The sequence below is a fragment of the Bacillus rossius genome, unplaced genomic scaffold (assembly GCF_032445375.1).
Source record: "Bacillus rossius redtenbacheri isolate Brsri unplaced genomic scaffold, Brsri_v3 Brsri_v3_scf57, whole genome shotgun sequence".
NCBI lineage: Eukaryota > Metazoa > Arthropoda > Insecta > Phasmatodea > Bacillidae > Bacillus > Bacillus rossius.
The window spans coordinates 90238-108969 of NW_026962777.1; the positions used below are offsets into that span (position 1 = coordinate 90238).

At 37.2% G+C, this 18732-nt stretch overlaps 1 protein-coding gene across 1 annotated transcript; it reads right to left on the minus strand.

Annotated features, from left to right (window-relative positions):
- Positions 1-3029: 3029 nt before the first annotated feature.
- Positions 3030-8117, minus strand: LOC134545088 (uncharacterized). Its single transcript, XM_063388545.1, has 3 exons — positions 6574-8117; positions 5459-5628; positions 3030-3064 (listed from the first exon to the last, which is right to left on the minus strand). Exons 1-3 carry the CDS (start codon positions 8115-8117, stop codon positions 3030-3032), a joined length of 1749 nt encoding a protein of 582 aa, XP_063244615.1.
- Between the last annotated feature and the right edge of the window lie 10615 nt (positions 8118-18732).

Consider the following 18732-nt stretch of genomic DNA (forward strand, 5'->3'; position numbering starts at 1 on the left):
GAATGGGACAGTCCACGGACGTGACATTTCACAGTCTGTGGCATTATTTGTTACTAATATTTACATTCAGAACTGATATTTAATGCCTTTGTTAAATATTTCTAACTGTATGTATAGCATTAAAAAACAAATATTCAGTACTTTAAAACAATTTTGTTGTTAAAACCTGTTGGGACATAAAAAACACTTTGTTTGGAGAATGACCCAATGAAAGTCCTTTCGAAGTAATTGATGAAAACTTATGTTTCCATCCACCCATTAGGTGTGGCTGCATATGATGTATTTGGGTACCCAACACCTTCAGGAGCAATCCACTGATCCCAAATGTTTTTTCTTTTGAATATAATAAGTGGTGGCAGTTTATCTCCTGCAGAATTTCCTCCCAAAAGAACAGTTACATTTTCCTTATTAGGCCCACTTGTAATCCTTGATGATGGACTGTTTTTTGTCCTACAATTTTGGTGTTTGCAGGGTCCATGCTAAAATTGGTCTCATTGATATTGTATATTTGGTGAGGTTTGTCATTCAAATTTAGTTCATCCAGTGTTGATTTTAGAAGTTTAAAATATTCATCAATCAAGAATGGGTCAGTTGCCTTCTTTCTTACATTCTCTATGGACTGTGGCTTCTTAATGGATAGATTATGCCTTTTTTTGAAATTTAGGAACCAATCTTCTCCCGGCACTCCATTTTTTAATGGTATTTGTAAATTATTTTCTTTCACATACTTTTCCAACTATTTGCAAAACTTCTTTCCTACCAAGCCCCCAACCCCACTTTTCCATAACCTTGATACATTCTACCAGTCTGCGTTCATCTATCGGTATTGCTGTACTTCTTCCTAAAGTGTCACTTTTTCCTCTCTTACCATTCAAATTGTCCATAAGAGAAGAGTATGGAATTGAATACTTTCTTGTAGCACCTCTAGCCGATATATTACCACATCTTACTTGAGTTAGAGCACAATGTAGTGTTTCTTTGGAGTAACTTTCACCCTTTGCAGTCTTTTTTTTATAATTCCTCACCATTTTGACTTAAATCATCAAACCTGAAACCAAATACAAACAATAACTATAACTGGCGTAAGTGAGATCACATGATCCCACTTGCCCCACCATGCATAAATTGTGGGGCAAGTGGGACACCCCCATATAAAATATCAAGGGTAAAATATAGCTGTTTTTAACCCTTTAAAGGTCAGGGGAAGAAAATTGTTTTTACTCAGTTGTTTTGTGGTTTCCTGAGCTGACCACCCTTCTTTGTCCCTGTAACGCACAATATATATTTTTATTTTTTATTTTCCTAAATTTATTTGTTTTATTTTGTAGCTGATATATTTCTGAAGGTCTGTTAGCCATTTAAAATATTTATCTACTACTAAAATGTAAGATATGTAACTATTAAGGGTGGTTACCCCAGATAACCACCATTCATTTAGTAATATAAACAGCAGCTTACACTGAAGTTATGTCGAAATGATTGGTGGTTACTCCTGGTAACCACCAAATATTGTTAATTTTAAAAATATTTTATTTGACTCTAAAATTAAAAAAAGTTTTTTTTGTTGTTATTACACTGTCTGATGGATTTACAAACAATTTTTCAACTCTATTTATTTTTAATTATGTAGGCCTACAGTATTAATTTCACAACAGATCCTAAATACATTATTGTTATGAATACAATGCAAGTAAAACGGAACTAAAATGTGCAATTTAAAATATGGGTTTTACAACAAATAATTTTACACCAAACAACTGACAAAATATAAAAAAAATCATAATTACAATTGCAACAAGGATTAAAATGTAATACATACATATTGATCAGTGTAACTATGACTGTTCTGTTAAGATGTAATGTACAATGTTACTTTTATCACTATTTTTTTTGACATTTGCTTTCTAATTTTAATGTTTATTTACTAATATATATATATAATAAAATATATAAAGGGTTATAATTATTTTACGAAGTATATAAGTATATATAGTGCAACCCTTCTCTACCTATTACCCTTACAGCAGGGAGAACCTGGCCTAACAATTGGCCCAAGGGTACAAAATCAAAGGGAAAGAAAAGGTTACGTTAAACAAAACAAAGAGCAGAGCTCAGTGGTATAAATATATTTTCATTATTTAGCAAACAACTTGGTATATGTGCATCTCAACAGCGCTCAAATGCAAAAAAAAAGCTTTACTACAACAATCAGAATAACCTTAAAAATCTCAAAATTCAGGTACAAGACAAAAACTTTAATAGAGGTGGGTATATTTTTCTTTTTGGTTGCGTGGGTTCACAGGCTTCACCACAAATTCACCACAAGTTCATGAACTCTTAGTCCATCTTCATACACCAAATACAAAAAACAAATTACCTAATAAAAATTTTAAAATATTATATTTCGTTTATCCTATCCCGAGAGCTCTCCTATAGCAAGTCCCGACACTCTAAACAATAATTTAATTACGGTACTCTACCAACATTATGAGTATATAGTTTTATAAAATTTTATATAAAAGACAATTATGATAATAAAGATTTCCTAATTTCATCAATCACAGATGGCAGCCTCAAATGAGCATGAATAGAATATTTTAACTCTCATACATTTAACATCTAATAAAACATATATGATAATAATTTGTACCACTCAAGATATCAGCAATATAAATATATAATTCTATAAAAAAATTTATATAATTAAAAAATATAATAAAAACAATATAACAAAATTATAATCTCACTAATCACCTACTGCAGGCTTTTTCTCCAACCTACGGAGGGGGGCAGTATGCAAACAATAAAATGCCTAAAATATTTCTGGCAAAATTAAATCACCAAAACAAATTATAGAACTAACACCCTTAGGCAAATTGTGTTCATTATCTCAACTTCTTAGTAGCTCTTCACTATCCAAAGGCACCCAAAGAAATATACTTTTCAAGACTCACCCCATCAGTTGCCATCGGGAACAGGACGACGCACAATATAAATAATTTAAAAAGGCCATTTAAAAGAAAATATCACTACACCACCATTAACTGGACAGCTGGGACGCCGACTGCAACCACCGACTCTCGAACCAGCTGCATTCCATACGACGAACTATTTAAACTTCGTGGAATTTCCTTCGCTCAGCTACCGACGAAACTTCATTTCTTCCTAAATTTCAATTCCAAAAATAAATTAATCCGTCGAGACGATCTATTCTCTTCATCCGCAATAAACAGGAAAAATCACATAGTAGACCAAATTTAAGTTTATAAAATGTTGTCCTCCTCCTGTGCCAGCTGCTCAAGTTGACTCGGTAGACTAGTCTCACACCTTCTCGCTCATTCCACAACCCTCCATGTCGTGTCGAACTCCAAAAAAATTGATTACATAAATTTTTTTTTTTATATAATTCTTAAAATAATTTTCTCGCACGCCCCGATGCTTCCTCGAATTTAGAAAAGAAGGTACCACTATTATCTTGTTACAAAATTTTTTTTTTCCCACAGCTCAATCGTAGCTGCTTTTCTTCTGCTCGTAAGTAGCCCGGGTCTATGCTAATATTATCCTCGGCGATAGAGGCCTCCACTGGGGGTTAACTACACTTCATTTCCCCGCACGAGCCTCGCGTTGCTTTGTCCAGCATATACACGCTGAAATCTCTCTTCTCCTGTCCACGAATTACACATAAATCAAGTAAAGTGAAAATCATTTCTTGAAGTCGCGATGTGCATTATTCACCGGAGGTACCTATCATAGACCCACACTGACCATCTGGCCCCACTGCTAACTCACGAGTCACTCCCAATTTCTCTCTGTCCAGCGCTGTGCTTGACTCGTCGCTTACCGCGCATGCGCGGTAGCTAATTCCAACAGTCACCGCCGGCAGCGCTACACGGATATAGCCCGTAGCTAGCGTACAACTCTCAACCCAAAACACTAATAGGTGGCGCGATAAGTCACACCTTCCGACAACGCGCGGACACGATCAAAACAAAAAAAAAATTTATTTGTGACGCCGTCACAGGCGTCACAGCCACCCCTCCTAAACCGTCCCCCCCGGCGGGACAAAAAGAGGAGGAAAACACAACATATGATCACCTTCAACAACCAGAAGAAAACTCAAACACCAGGAGAGAACAACTGCTGGGACATCAGAAGGAAAACCCTACCCTAACAACAAACACAAAAGCAAGAATCCTAAACATAGACAATCAATTTGGTTACTGAGAAGAGACAAACTTCTTCACTGCAGAAACATGTGCCTTCTTAATAACGAACCCCTTATCAGGATCTCCCAAGCTCACAGTGACTGGCGTAAGGAAAGAAAGCACGCGGTAAGGACCATCATATGCAGGGCTCAACTTACTGCTAATAAAATCAACCTTTTTACTTAACACGACCTTCCTGCATACCACTAAATCGCCTTTCTTGATTTCTGACTCTATCCTTTCTTTGTTATACTTCTTCGCCATCACAGCGCGCGCCTTCTCTAGAGCCAGATCCGTTTCCATCCAGATCTCTTCCAACTCCTTTCCCGAACTTTCCAAACACTTTGGGGGAATTCCCCAGATACTCAACAAGGGGTGTGGCAACTGCCGCCCAAACATCACCAAACTGGGTGATTTACTCGTAGCACCATGTATTACAGAGTTCAGGGCAACATTAAGAGAAGACAACTCTGAATCCCAGGCTCTTTGATTTCTATGGTGGAAAATGGTCAGCGCCACTTTCACCGTCTTGTTCACCCTCTCTACCAGGTTTGGACAAGGATAGTAGGGGCTTGTGTGCACCTGCTTTATCCCCCATCGGAAACACATATTTCTCATAGTTGAAGAGGTGAAGTATGTAGCATTATCTGAAACGAGGATCTCCGGGCTCCCAAAAATTTTCCATACCTCATTTTCCAACTTAGTACTGACCGAAATGGCCTTCATGTCTCTTAATGCTAACAGGATCACGAACCGAGAAAAAGCATCCACCAGAATAAGTATGCAGTTCATCCCTTTGCTAGACCTAGGAAGGGAACCAAATATGTCGATAAACACCCGTTCCCAAACTCTTCGAGGGGTTTGCACGGAGTACTGCCCTACCTTGCTATTTAGCGGTTGTTTAGCTAACTGGCAGTGTTTACATTTCTTCACATACTTCCTCACCTCGTCGTGCATATCGTCCCAGAAAAACTCTTGCCTAATCTTGCTCTCAGTCTTTTTAATTCCCATGTGCGCTCCCACCACGGAATCATGAAAATAACGAAGAAGCATTTCCCTAATAGCCCTAGGTGCCCATACACTCTTCTTCCCCTTCCTATTCACATGGTGGATGATGTCTCTCTGTAAAATGTAATCATTTGTTTCTCCCTTCTCTATTTTTGATCTCAACTCTCGGCCTTCATCATCCTCCTGTTGCCATCTAGCTATATCCACAAAGGACTGGGGAATAGTATGAATTGCCAAGCACCTACCCTCTTCTTGCTTCTGCTGTTCCTTTTCCCAGACTGCACAGGCTTTCTCTACTTCTCCTTCCTCTTCCCCCTTTGTCTCAACTTTGAACTCCCCTGGATCATACATCCGTGAAATTGCATCGGCTACCCCGTTGTTACTACCCTTGACGTGTGCGATCTTAAACCGGAACCTGGATAACCGCATAATCCAGCGCCCAACTTTACCCAGCTGTCTGGGGTGTGAGAATAACCAGGTAAGCGCTTGATTATCTGTAAGCAAGTGAAACTCTGTATGTTCGAGATAGTTTGAAAAATGTTCCATTCCGAAAATGCACGCGAGAGCTTCTTTTTTATAGCTACTATACATCTGTTCGCACCTGTTCAACGCTCTTCCAGCATAGGCAACTGGTCTTAAATTTCCATTCTCTCCTTGCAACAATACCGCCCCTAATGCTAAGCTACTAGCGTCTACTTGAAGCGTGAAAGTCTGGTTGAAATCAGGCAGTCTGAGAACTGGGGGATGCGAAATAGCGTACTTCAAATCCTCAAAAGCCTTTTGCTGTTCACTACCCCACACGAAATCAACATCTTTTTTCTTTAATGAGTTTAAGGAAGCACATCGTTCCGCATAGTTTGAAATAAATTTCGAAAAATATCCTAGCATTCCCACAAAACGCAGCACCCCTTTCACATTCTTGGGAACAGGAAAATTTATGATCGGCCCTATCTTTTCCGGATCCATCACCAGGTTACCACCTGTCACGAGAAATCCCAGGAACCTCACCTGTTGTTTGGCCCAAACTACCTTCTCGGGGTTGACTGTAAATCCGGCAAACCTTAACTTCTTCAATACCTTCTCTACATGGATCAAATGCTGTTCAAAGGTCTCCGAAAATACCAAAATATCGTCTAGAAAAGATACAAGAAAGTCAAACTGGTACTCCTCTAGCAAGGAATGCAGAATTCTCGAGAGGCACTGTCCCCCGAAATTTACGCCAAAAGGCACCCTTTCCCATTCATAGTGTCCCCATGGAGTGACGAATCCTGTATACTTACAGCTTGCTTTATCCAAAACACATTGATGGAAAGCAGAGTTTAAATCAAAAACCGTAAAGTATCTCCCTTTACTGAGATACTGGAATAGAACTTCGATGTTGGGCAATGGGAACAGGTCCACCTTAATCTTTCGATTCAGGAGCCGGTAGTCGAGGACGAGTCTGTACTTTCCAGGCTCTTTCTTCTTGACCAAGAAGGCAGGCGATGCATACGGAGATAAAGTTCGTTTGATGATTTTCTGTTCTTCCAAATCACGGATTATTTCTTTAAAAGCCAACAACTTAGGAGGAGAACACTGGTATGGTTTGCATTTCACGGGTTCTTCGTCGCTGACTTTAATTTGGTATGGTAGTAATTCACACTTTCCTAGCCTTGAAGTTAGAACATCAGGAAAAGCCTCAATAACTCTCTGGATTTGCTGTTCTTGTTTCTGGCTCAACCTTCCCTCCTCGACCTGTATTCGAGAACAATTTTCTTTCTTGGACCTCTTCTCCACGACCTCTATAACGAAATCCTTATCAAAATCAAATCTGAGCTGGTGGTTGCCGCAGTTGAGAATCGCTCGAGTCTCTTCAAGAAAATCTAGTCCCAAGATCACATCACTAATCAATTCAGGGAGAACCCAAAACCTCCGTGTCCAAGAGAATTTTGCGATTTTAAAATGCATTAAAAAGAAAACCTTGACTTGATAACTTTCCCCATTTGCAACCTGCAACTCGAACCCCTTTCCCACTTGCACCCGGGTCTTCAATTCCGGCATCATCCCCACAAGTTTGCTGACAAAATGTTGGCTGACAAAGCTGGCACTAGCCCCTGTGTCTACCATAGCTTGGAACTTATTCTCACCCACTTGAATATCTACCCAAAAACTTCTATACCTTTTCCCCCCAGACTTGGCTTTAATTACGGCGACTTGTCCTCCATTTTCCTTCTCCGAAGTTTTCTCTGCTTTACTTGGCTCCCTTACATTTCGATTTTGCCACCCCTTTACTACTTTCCCCTCTTGTCCACCCCGAAAGTCTCTCTTCACCTCTCCGTCCCTTCTCATCCTCTCATCAGCAGACTTAATCCGACAATCCCTAACCAGATGCCCCATTTTTCCACAATGAAAACAGCTCTTAGTTTCACGTTTACGATTCCAACAGTCCCTCGAAGAATGCCCCAGTTTATAGCAATTACTACAAATTTCCCTTTTTGGATACCCAGCAACACTTTCCTGAGCACTCCTAACATCTCTTGTGGATGGAACCCTTCCCTCATTCATTCCACCAGTTTGCTCACCATAGACCCTACACGTATACACCAGGTTGTCGACTTGTATGGCCCAGGATCCCAATTCCTCATCATTTCTTGGGCGATTGAGGAAAGCACACTGTGGCCGCACCCCTGGATCCATATTATCTATAACCCACGCGATGAGATCCTCAGTACTCCTACTCACCCCCAAGGCTGTAGCATTTTCTTTAAGAGATTGGATGTACTCAACCATGCGCTCCCCCTTGCGTTGAAAGCGACTGATGCAACGGTTGAGGAGATCTTCTTTTTCTCTTACAGGACACATCACCCTCCATAACCTACTCTTCACCTCATTCCAAGACTCTTTCTTCTCGACCCCTTCTAGCATCAACTCCAGTACTAGACCGGAACATTTGGATAATAGACCTTGAAGCAGATCTACGTCCGACTCCCATAATAGACTGCGCTTCACCTTATCCACCTCTATGATGAACTGCAAAATGGTGGTTGGCTCGTAACTATGCAAGGAAGGAATATTTTTCATGGATGATAATGCTAACGCCAAATTTGCGTCCCCTCTCATGGACCTGCCACCCCTGTCTCCTTCATCCTGCTCCCCCTTATTTCCCTTCAAATAATTAACAAACTTTTTCCTCAGTAAAACCATATCTTCTGACTCATCGACATCAAAACCCGCAGCTGTCAAATTTACCTTAAACTGAGCCTTGCTTAACTTCTGAATCCACGCAGTGGGCATGGCGAATGCTATGAATACCCACAACCGTAGGTCACAGAAATACACAAAATGTTCACCACTAAGACTACTGCTCTGTAGCAGAGTGGCGCAGCCTGTAACCCTTCTCTACCTATTACCCTTACAGCAGGGAGAACCTGGCCTAACAATTGGCCCAAGGGTACAAAATCAAAGGGAAAGAAAAGGTTACGTTAAACAAAACAAAGAGCAGAGCTCAGTGGTATAAATATATTTTCATTATTTAGCAAACAACTTGGTATATGTGCATCTCAACATCGCTCAAATGCAAAAAAAAAGCTTTACTACAACAATCAGAATAACCTTAAAAATCTCAAAATTCAGGTACAAGACAAAAACTTTAATAGAGGTGGGTATATTTTTCTTTTTGGTTGCGTGGGTTCACAGGCTTCACCACAAATTCACCACAAGTTCATGAACTCTTAGTCCATCTTCATACACCAAATACAAAAAACAAATTACCTAATAAAAATTTTAAAATATTATATTTCGTTTATCCTATCCCGAGAGCTCTCCTATAGCAAGTCCCGACACTCTAAACAATAATTTAATTACGGTACTCTACCAACATTATGAGTATATAGTTTTATAAAATTTTATATAAAAGACAATTATGATAATAAAGATTTCCTAATTTCATCAATCACAGATGGCAGCCTCAAATGAGCATGAATAGAATATTTTAACTCTCATACATTTAACATCTAATAAAACATATATGATAATAATTTGTACCACTCAAGATATCAGCAATATAAATATATAATTCTATAAAAAAATTTATATAATTAAAAAATATAATAAAAACAATATAACAAAATTATAATCTCACTAATCACCTACTGCAGGCTTTTTCTCCAACCTACGGAGGGGGGCAGTATGCAAACAATAAAATGCCTAAAATATTTCTGGCAAAATTAAATCACCAAAACAAATTATAGAACTAACACCCTTAGGCAAATTGTGTTCATTATCTCAACTTCTTAGTAGCTCTTCACTATCCAAAGGCACCCAAAGAAATATACTTTTCAAGACTCACCCCATCAGTTGCCATCGGGAACAGGACGACGCACAATATAAATAATTTAAAAAGGCCATTTAAAAGAAAATATCACTACACCACCATTAACTGGACAGCTGGGACGCCGACTGCAACCACCGACTCTCGAACCAGCTGCATTCCATACGACGAACTATTTAAACTTCGTGGAATTTCCTTCGCTCAGCTACCGACGAAACTTCATTTCTTCCTAAATTTCAATTCCAAAAATAAATTAATCCGTCGAGACGATCTATTCTCTTCATCCGCAATAAACAGGAAAAATCACATAGTAGACCAAATTTAAGTTTATAAAATGTTGTCCTCCTCCTGTGCCAGCTGCTCAAGTTGACTCGGTAGACTAGTCTCACACCTTCTCGCTCATTCCACAACCCTCCATGTCGTGTCGAACTCCAAAAAAATTGATTACATAAATTTTTTTTTTTTTATATAATTCTTAAAATAATTTTCTCGCACGCCCCGATGCTTCCTCGAATTTAGAAAAGAAGGTACCACTATTATCTTGTTACAAAATTTTTTTTTTCCCACAGCTCAATCGTAGCTGCTTTTCTTCTGCTCGTAAGTAGCCCGGGTCTATGCTAATATTATCCTCGGCGATAGAGGCCTCCACTGGGGGTTAACTACACTTCTTTTCCCCGCACGAGCCTCGCGTTGCTTTGTCCAGCATATACACGCTGAAATCTCTCTTCTCCTGTCCACGAATTACACATAAATCAAGTAAAGTGAAAATCATTTCTTGAAGTCGCGATGTGCATTATTCACCGGAGGTACCTATCATAGACCCACACTGACCATCTGGCCCCACTGCTAACTCACGAGTCACTCCCAATTTCTCTCTGTCCAGCGCTGTGCTTGACTCGTCGCTTACCGCGCATGCGCGGTAGCTAATTCCAACAGTCACCGCCGGCAGCGCTACACGGATATAGCCCGTAGCTAGCGTACAACTCTCAACCCAAAACACTAATAGGTGGCGCGATAAGTCACACCTTCCGACAACGCGCGGACACGATCAAAACAAAAAAAAAATTTATTTGTGACGCCGTCACAGGCGTCACAATAGTTTTTTTCTATTATTAATATCATATTATGTTAACTATGAATACACATTATTTTGAAGATGAGCACTTTTCAAGTTGAGTGCTTACTCATTTTCTCATGAAATAGTTGAAAGCAGGGTATTTTACACAGAGCCACATCACAAATTTTACATGAAAGACTGCTTCTGACAGGTTTACATTTAGTACTGCAGTTGGCACATCTTCTTGAGGTTCCTTTTACAGGCAAATCACCTTCTGTCTGTGGAACAAATACTGTTGGACGTGAAGAAATTTTTTTTTTTTCGTTACGAACACTTTTTGCGTTTTCTGCTTCCTATTGCAAAAATCAGCAATTAATTAATCAGCAAGTCTGCTTCGAAACAGGTGATGGCTAATAGGTTTCTTTTGTTGTCGCTTCATTTCTAATTTGTATAGTACAAAAGAATTTACTATGGCTGCATCAATAAGATAATAAAACCCTTTAACCCACCACCTCCGAGACTTCCATTGAATACTATAATATGACATACACTGGTCAAACATGTCGACACCTCCCACATAGCTGCCAACTTATACGATTTTCCTGTACAATGTACGATTTTGCTCCCTAATGTACGATTGCACTATTGGTGTAAATTATTGTACGATTTCCAAGCTTTTTCCAATTTTTGTCTCATTTGGGTGATTCGTAACAGTAAATCTATACTGATGTCATACAATTACGTTATCGAACATGCGACATGCGGTATCAAGATAGTACACAACAGAAGAAGTTTAGTAGATAATAAAGAAAGCTCGTAATACTGTATTTTCGGAACTAGCATACTCCATTTGAAGTAGTTATGCCATATTTTCCCTACAGCGTACCGTAATATTCACTCATTGTACGAACGTAACCTTGAACGCCATTGGCAGTGGAAAATTACCGTTTTTGCTACAGGGAGAAGCTACACATACGCGTACGGGAATTGTTTGTTTTCAAACATGCGCGGAAATTCGCGGTAAAAATGGCGAGTAAACAGAAAAAGAAATCTTATAACCAAGTATTTTTAGATTGTCATAGTAAAGAAATTCCGTGGGTTAGGCGTTCAAAAACTGGCGTCAATTATGCTTTCTGTGCTTATTGCTCGTGTGAAATAAATATTTCGCACGGGGGTAGAAATGACTTGAAAGTTCACGAAGGAACAGTGAAACACACAAGGAATGCTTCACTTGGAAGTTCAACCAACATTAGTAATTTTTTTAGTGTTCAAAGTGACGATTTTAGTGTTATTCGAGCAGAATGTTATTTCACATCATTTATTCTGGAACATAACCTGCCGGTGTCAGTAGCAGATCGTGCTGGACCTTTGTTGAGAAAAATGTTTCCCAGGAGCGAAGAATCTAAGAAATACAGTTGTGGATGCACCAAAACCACTGCAATAATTGCAGAAATGGCAAGTGAGCGTCAAAATGTTACAGCAGGTATGTTGAAAAATGTTCCATTTTCAATTGCTACAGATGGGAGCAACGATGATTCTAAGCTTTATCCAGTTGTAGTGACCTATTTTAGTGAGAAAGATTCTCAAATCAAAATGGATTTGCATGAAATTGTACCGTTAGAGGGTGCTGCAACTGGGAAAAACGTCAAGAAAATGTTACTCAACAGTTTAGAAAAGCATTCCATTCCTGTTAGAAATTGCATTGCCCTAGGTTCCGATAATGCATCGGTCATGATTGGCCACAAAAATGGTGTAGCCGCAGAACTTCAGCAACATAATGAAAATATTATTGTTTTGGGATGTGCATGCCATTTACTGCACTTAGCAGCAGAAAAGGGTTCCACAGGGCTTCATGTTCGTGTAGATGAAATCCTTGTTGATATTTACTACTATTTGCATAAAAGTGCTAAACGTAAAGAGCAGCTCAAGAATTTGCAAATCCTCTGTGACAAAAAATCAAAGAAATTCTTGAAACATGTCTCCACTAGGTGGCTATCCCTGGGAGAGTGTATCGGTAGGTTAACCATTAATGTGGTTTTATAAAGAAGAAGTAGATAGTAAGCTTGAATGTCCAAAAGGTTCTTTACATTTGTACAAAATCCCTAAGAAGTTGCCAGGTAAAGTCGAAGAAAGTTCTTGCAGAGCTTCAGATGAAAACAGAAATGCAGGCTTGCGTACAGGTGAAATTTCCTTAAAAAGAACTTCAACTTCAGATAACTTTTGTTATGGCAAGAAGATCAAGCAGTCATGTGAACCAGAAGAGCAAAAAACCATTCCAATTTTGTCACGTCAAGAGAGAGTTTTCATGTTTCTCACTGATGACCTAAATAAAGCAGTTTGTTATTTTTTGTGGCAAGTTATTCCTGTTTTTGATAAGACAAATGTTATCCTGCAATCTCAAACACCTCACATACATCTTCTTAGGGGATTGTTGACAGACGTGTTAAAAGAATTGCTTGTGAAATTTGTAAAACCTCATGTCATCAAGACAACACCAGTACTTGATGTTCTGTACAATAGTGCTACAAACCAGAAGTCCGATGAAGACCTAGTTGTGGGTTGCAATGCATCAAAAGTAGTGGCTACATTGACACAGTCTGACAAATCTAAGTTTTACGCATCAGTTAGGAATTTCTTTAAACTCTCATGTGATTACATTATTTTGAAATTTCCCTTGAAAAATGAAATTTTAAAGCATGCTGAAGTGGTTAATGTGAAAAATATTGAGAGCTCATCATTTTCTTCAGTGAAGTATTTTGTGGACATGTTTCCTGCTGTTCCACTTGTCAAGGATGGGGAGACACGTGAAGAGGCACTAGACATTCTTCAACAACAGTTTTGTTCTTTGCAGGTGGACAATGACATCCCACTGGATTCAGTGGAGAGAATAGACAAGTTGTGGCCTTACATAGGGAAAATAGGTAGTGGTGTTGGTGGTCTTAAGTATGACAGAGTTGCTCATGCAATGCTATCAGTGTTGGTTATTCCACATAGCAATGCTGAGTGTGAGAGGGTTTTTAGCAGCATTAAAAAAAAGTAGGACCACTTTCAGAGCTTCAATGTCAGACAAAGTTTTAAACAATATATTGTTGGCAAAACGTACTTACAGCATTTGTTATGAACAAGACTACGATGAAACTTTTCTCAAGAAAGCTAAATCTGCCACACATGTATCCCTGCTGCAGAAAAAATAAATAACGTATTCAAGCACCATGATATGTATCCAGTGACATGCACTTAGAATCATTAAAAAAAAGGTATGTTTCCAAAACCAAATTATTACCATCTTGTTTTTTACAGTTTTTTTCGTGAACATTATATGTGCAAAACAAAATAATTTTTGCCGCGCCTGTATTACGTAGGTATAAAAATTGCCTTTCAATGATTGTACTATAATTGTATTATTTTCTTTTGTAAATTGTACTAATTGCTTTTCTGTAAGGTTGGCAGGTATGCTCCCATGTATTTGTTGTATGTTGAAACTGATATTGAACTTTTGATATCTTCCTTTGTACCAGATTTGTTTTTACGTTTTATGGTGCATGTTTCAGCTGGATCATATATTGAACTCAAGACACAAACAGCCGTCGTGCCTCTATCCTTCCATTTCACAATTCCTATTTCTTTTGTTGAAACAAAATCATGTTCTCCAAGCTGCAAATCTTTGTCTTTTTCAAAAGATTGTACGCTAACATGGTTTTCGTTCAGATTTTGTTTATTTATTATTGTGAAATTAATTGTTAGATGTTAAGATATTAGTATGGAAATGTAAGAGTTAATTTTATATTGTTAAATATGTTTCTACGAGATCCAGCCACGAACAATCTAAACTCTTATTTATATTACATCAACAATAGACATTACAGCATTTACATCACATAAGTTTGCAATCTATCCTGACTGGATTTATTTTAAATTATTTTATGTTATTTTGTTATTTAACTGTCATTTATTGTAAGTTTATTAATTATTATCACTTACCTGTATCTTATTGCTTACATGTGTACGAAGGCCTCCTGTTATGTTCTTACAGCAGCCAATCAGCAACCAGATTTTAAGTAAACAATAAGACTCTTGTTCAACAGGGAGGAAGTAATAGAATAAAAAAAGAAATGTCTGAGGTGTACATCGTAAGGCTTAGCCCGATGCCACCGTGTAGAGATTTTTAAATTATATAAAATATTTATTACGTGTTGTGATAATATATTGTGCATCAGAATCTACACTATACCAAGGCGTGCCGTGAGTAAATGTGGCAAGAAGTAACTATGTTGCACGTAATTATTTCAATATTTCGATGGAAGCCTAAGCCATCAACATTGAAGCCACGCTTCTCTTAGTAATGCCACTTACCAATTTCGTAACTTCGTGGTTACTTTGTTTTGCATTACTATCTGTGCTACATATCGAAGATAATTGTAATTAATTCAGTTATAGCATTTTTAATTAACATTTCGAGGACATCGTAAGTTTGAATAATATACCAGAGGTCTGTTCAAGTAATCATCGTTCACCCTGAACTAACTAGCCGTGGTACATTATAATAATTAATTGTGATAAAACTGCATAAAGCTAAATTAAGAAATATTTAAAGCTGAGTTAATCGATTTTTGAACCTATTTTAATTTCGAACGCAAGTAAAAAACTTTTGAAATGATTGATCACACCGTATATTCTGTCAATCACCAGGTCTGCCTTAATCACACTAAACAACAATCATATTTTTTTATTTTAATTTTTGTCAATCCAAAGCAAACTACATCAACGCCTGCGTTCTTGTGTATATATTAGTTCTTAAGTCATTGTAAGTGTATATGCATGTGTAAGTATAGTGTTATCATTATATTAAATGTGTTTTGTGTCCTGTGCCCCAAACCAGCAAGACCTTTTTACTACTGTATATATATATATATTTATCCTATACCTTTTCCACACCATTAACATATTTTATTATATTCTCAACCTATCTCAGTTTTATTTGTATTTATTTTCAATTTATGTCAACTGGATCAATCTTCTGGATGTTATCCCCTGGTGATCTTGATACGATCACAGTACAACACTAAGTAAATCTGTACCGATAGAACAGAAGAAAAAAACGCCCAACTATAATTATAACAGTAATAGATCTAAATATGAGTATCAGTACAGAGATAAACTTTTCTACCTCAACGTGGAGTCGTAATCAAGTACACACCAGACATATCATTTCCAGTAATAGTACAAGATCTTTGGGAAAATGTTTCTTTGTCTTTAATATGGTACAACAACAAAAAATTCCTTTCATCAAAAGGTTTTTACTAGAAAAAAATCTATCAAAAAAAAGACAATACCCAAGAGATTTGAATCCACGCACCAATCCAAGTACCACTCTTTCTCCTAAAGGTCCCTCGCAAACTGTAGTTTTTCCTGCATAAAATTCGAATCCTAACATGTAACCTGTTACAGCACAGCAGATTACCCATATTTTGAAACCTCTTTTGATTGGTTTCATTGGCATGTATTGCTTGAAAGATAACCGACCTTTGAAAGGAATCATTCTCTCATCAATAGACAAATATCTAGTAGGGTCAAACATTTTTCTAAAATCTTTATTAAAGTGGTCCAGAAAAGGTCGCACTTGTATAATTTGTCAAAATTTGGATTATTTCCGGCATTTTACTATTGTCATTGAGGTGTAGCATACGCAAAATTAACAGAAATCTTTTCAGTGGCATTATTTTCGAAATTATTTTCATTACCGAAATTTAGGTTCGATGACCAATACGAACGTAGTGATGGCAACTGATTGAATCCCACTATCACTAATATGCCAATGAAAGCATTGATTTTCGAAACTTGACATTTCTAAGCACTGACCTTTCTGTTGACTGTACAAATCATTTCCGCAGCTTTTATGTTAAAAAAACAAGAAAAAAATGGAAGAAAAACTGTTCGTATTTATATTTACTTTAGCTCCAACATGCTCATCAAATTTTGTTTGTTCGTACTGAGATTTAATTTTATGGCTCTCAAAAGCTTTTCCCCATTTTGGTACAAAATCATCTTCCTCACCTTCATTTTTATTTTAATGGAGTATATTTTCTTCTGGATTTTCATCCAAAAAAACAACACGAAAAGGTACTCCTTCCTCTGCTGGATCATCACATTCAAAATTATTTGCAGGATCTTCAGCACATGTGTAGAAGCTCCTGCATCTAAGTAAGTTGCATTACTTGTGGATGCCTGTGAACTTGTGGAAAGATCTACACTCGAAACATCTGAAGAATTCTGCCAAAGTGTACTTCCTCTGCAATCAAGCACAAATATATTTATAGAGTCTGTAAATAATGTAGAAATAAATATTTAAAAATATTACAACTGTAGAAATGGTATACCTTCTTGGTCGCTTTTCTGCTGGCTCCATAGATGCAGTAACTTGCAACATGTCATCTGCATCACTATCTCCACCTTCTTCAGAATTACATGCCTGGTCGTCATCCAACGGATCAAACCTTCTGAGGACTTCGTTGAAATCAAGACCTTTCAACTCAGACAGTGGGACAGTTATTGACTTCATTTTTCTGTGAAGTAAAAATTTACATCTACCAAACCTTATGAATTTCTTATGGTATGTAAGGCTAAATGTAACATATATATTGGATTCACAGTAAGTACCATTTTAATTTATTTTATTCAAAGTAGTACATCTACATTTTATTTCTAGTAATGAAAAAATGTTCTGAATAATTGAGCAAAACAAGGCACTGGTTTACTCTCAATAACATCTAAGCCAGAAACTAATACTGCATATTAGTTATTAAGATATAATATATGATATTGACATATTGAAATAAATGCATTACATGTCAAAAAATATTTGTACAAATACTGTTAAAATAAAAAAGAAGTTTGCAAGGAAAATTATCTACCAACAAATGTGTTACAAAACTAACTATTTTTAATATTAAGACGACTCATTTGAAGATAAGTTAAAATAAAATATAAATATTTAATAATTAATTGCTGAACTTACCTAACTAACGTATTTATTCCTTCAATCCATATATGCAGAATTTGTAAAAATACATTGCGATGTACAGTTCAACTGCAAATAAGACTGTGTCCCATCAGAATGGTGGTTTCTTCAGGTAACTACCCTCTGTAGTTTTAGGAACTCCCTGCAGTGCTGCTAACTATCTGACCATAAAAAAAGTTTTAGGTTTACCATTAATCTATGGACCTGTTTAAAGAATCTATACTATCGACTATTGCGTGCTTTAAAAAAAATACTCAATGGGTGGTTTCTTGAGGTAACCACCTTTCACTAATGGCATGTTCCGTTGGACCTTCAGAGTCCATAGACGTACAGGATAGGGTGGTTACCTGAGAAGACCACCAAGGCTTAAAGGGTTAAATACAATCACTGTAATTTTCATAGTTTTTTTACCCTGAGAAAGCAAGTCGGGACACTGTAACTGTAACCAGATGCATACAACAGCAGACCGAAAATCTCATAATGAGCTCATGATCAAAGGTTAATGAGTTTTTCAATTTGACATTTTTGGCAAAAAAAAGAGGTGCTTATGTTGAGCTAAAATTATTTAAATAACCTAAACAAGCATCAAAGTGCTCTAAAATGTAAATAAACCCTTCTAAATATATATCACCAACATACAAACTGCAGTGGTCCCACTTACCCCACTTCACCCTAAATGTTTCTTCGCAGAGTTGTTTTACATCTTGTAAATTACAGGTTACATTGTGCGATGCAACTTGAGCTTTTACTTTTGACCAAATATTTTTGATGGGATTTAAGTGAAGGTATTTTGTGGTAAACAAAGTGTTATTTGTCTTTTAACATTTCAAAATTTCATCTACTGAATAAATGGTTTGGTTTGACTTACTGCTCAATTGCGTAAAGTGTTGTCTTGAGCATGACATCTACAAATGGAATACCATGCTCTTGCAACCACTGTTTCATTTTGTGTTGAGTTAGATGTTGGAGATTTATTCATATTGACATGATACAGTGAATTGTTTAAAACAACAGTATTGGCAGGAAGATTGGTTATAAGTAGGGGCCTGTTCTTTTCGCGATTGCGATTAAACGATAAACGCAAAATCATCGTAAAATACAATTTTTACGCGAAATCGCCATTGCATACTTGCCA

Excerpts from the sequence above, each read along its gene's own strand:
- LOC134545088 (XM_063388545.1), bottom strand. The coding sequence starts at position 8,117 with ATGCTAGAAGGGGTCGAGAAGAAAGAGTCTTGGAATGAGGTGAAGAGT. Across the intron at positions 5,629-6,573 it reads AACATCGAAGTTCTATTCCA|GTTCCGGTTTAAGATCGCAC; the intron begins GTATCTCAGTAA and ends GCGGTTATCCAG. Across the intron at positions 3,065-5,458 it reads ACAGCAGAAGCAAGAAGAGG|TCGGCGTCCCAGCTGTCCAG; the intron begins GTAGGTGCTTGG and ends CGGTGGTTGCAG.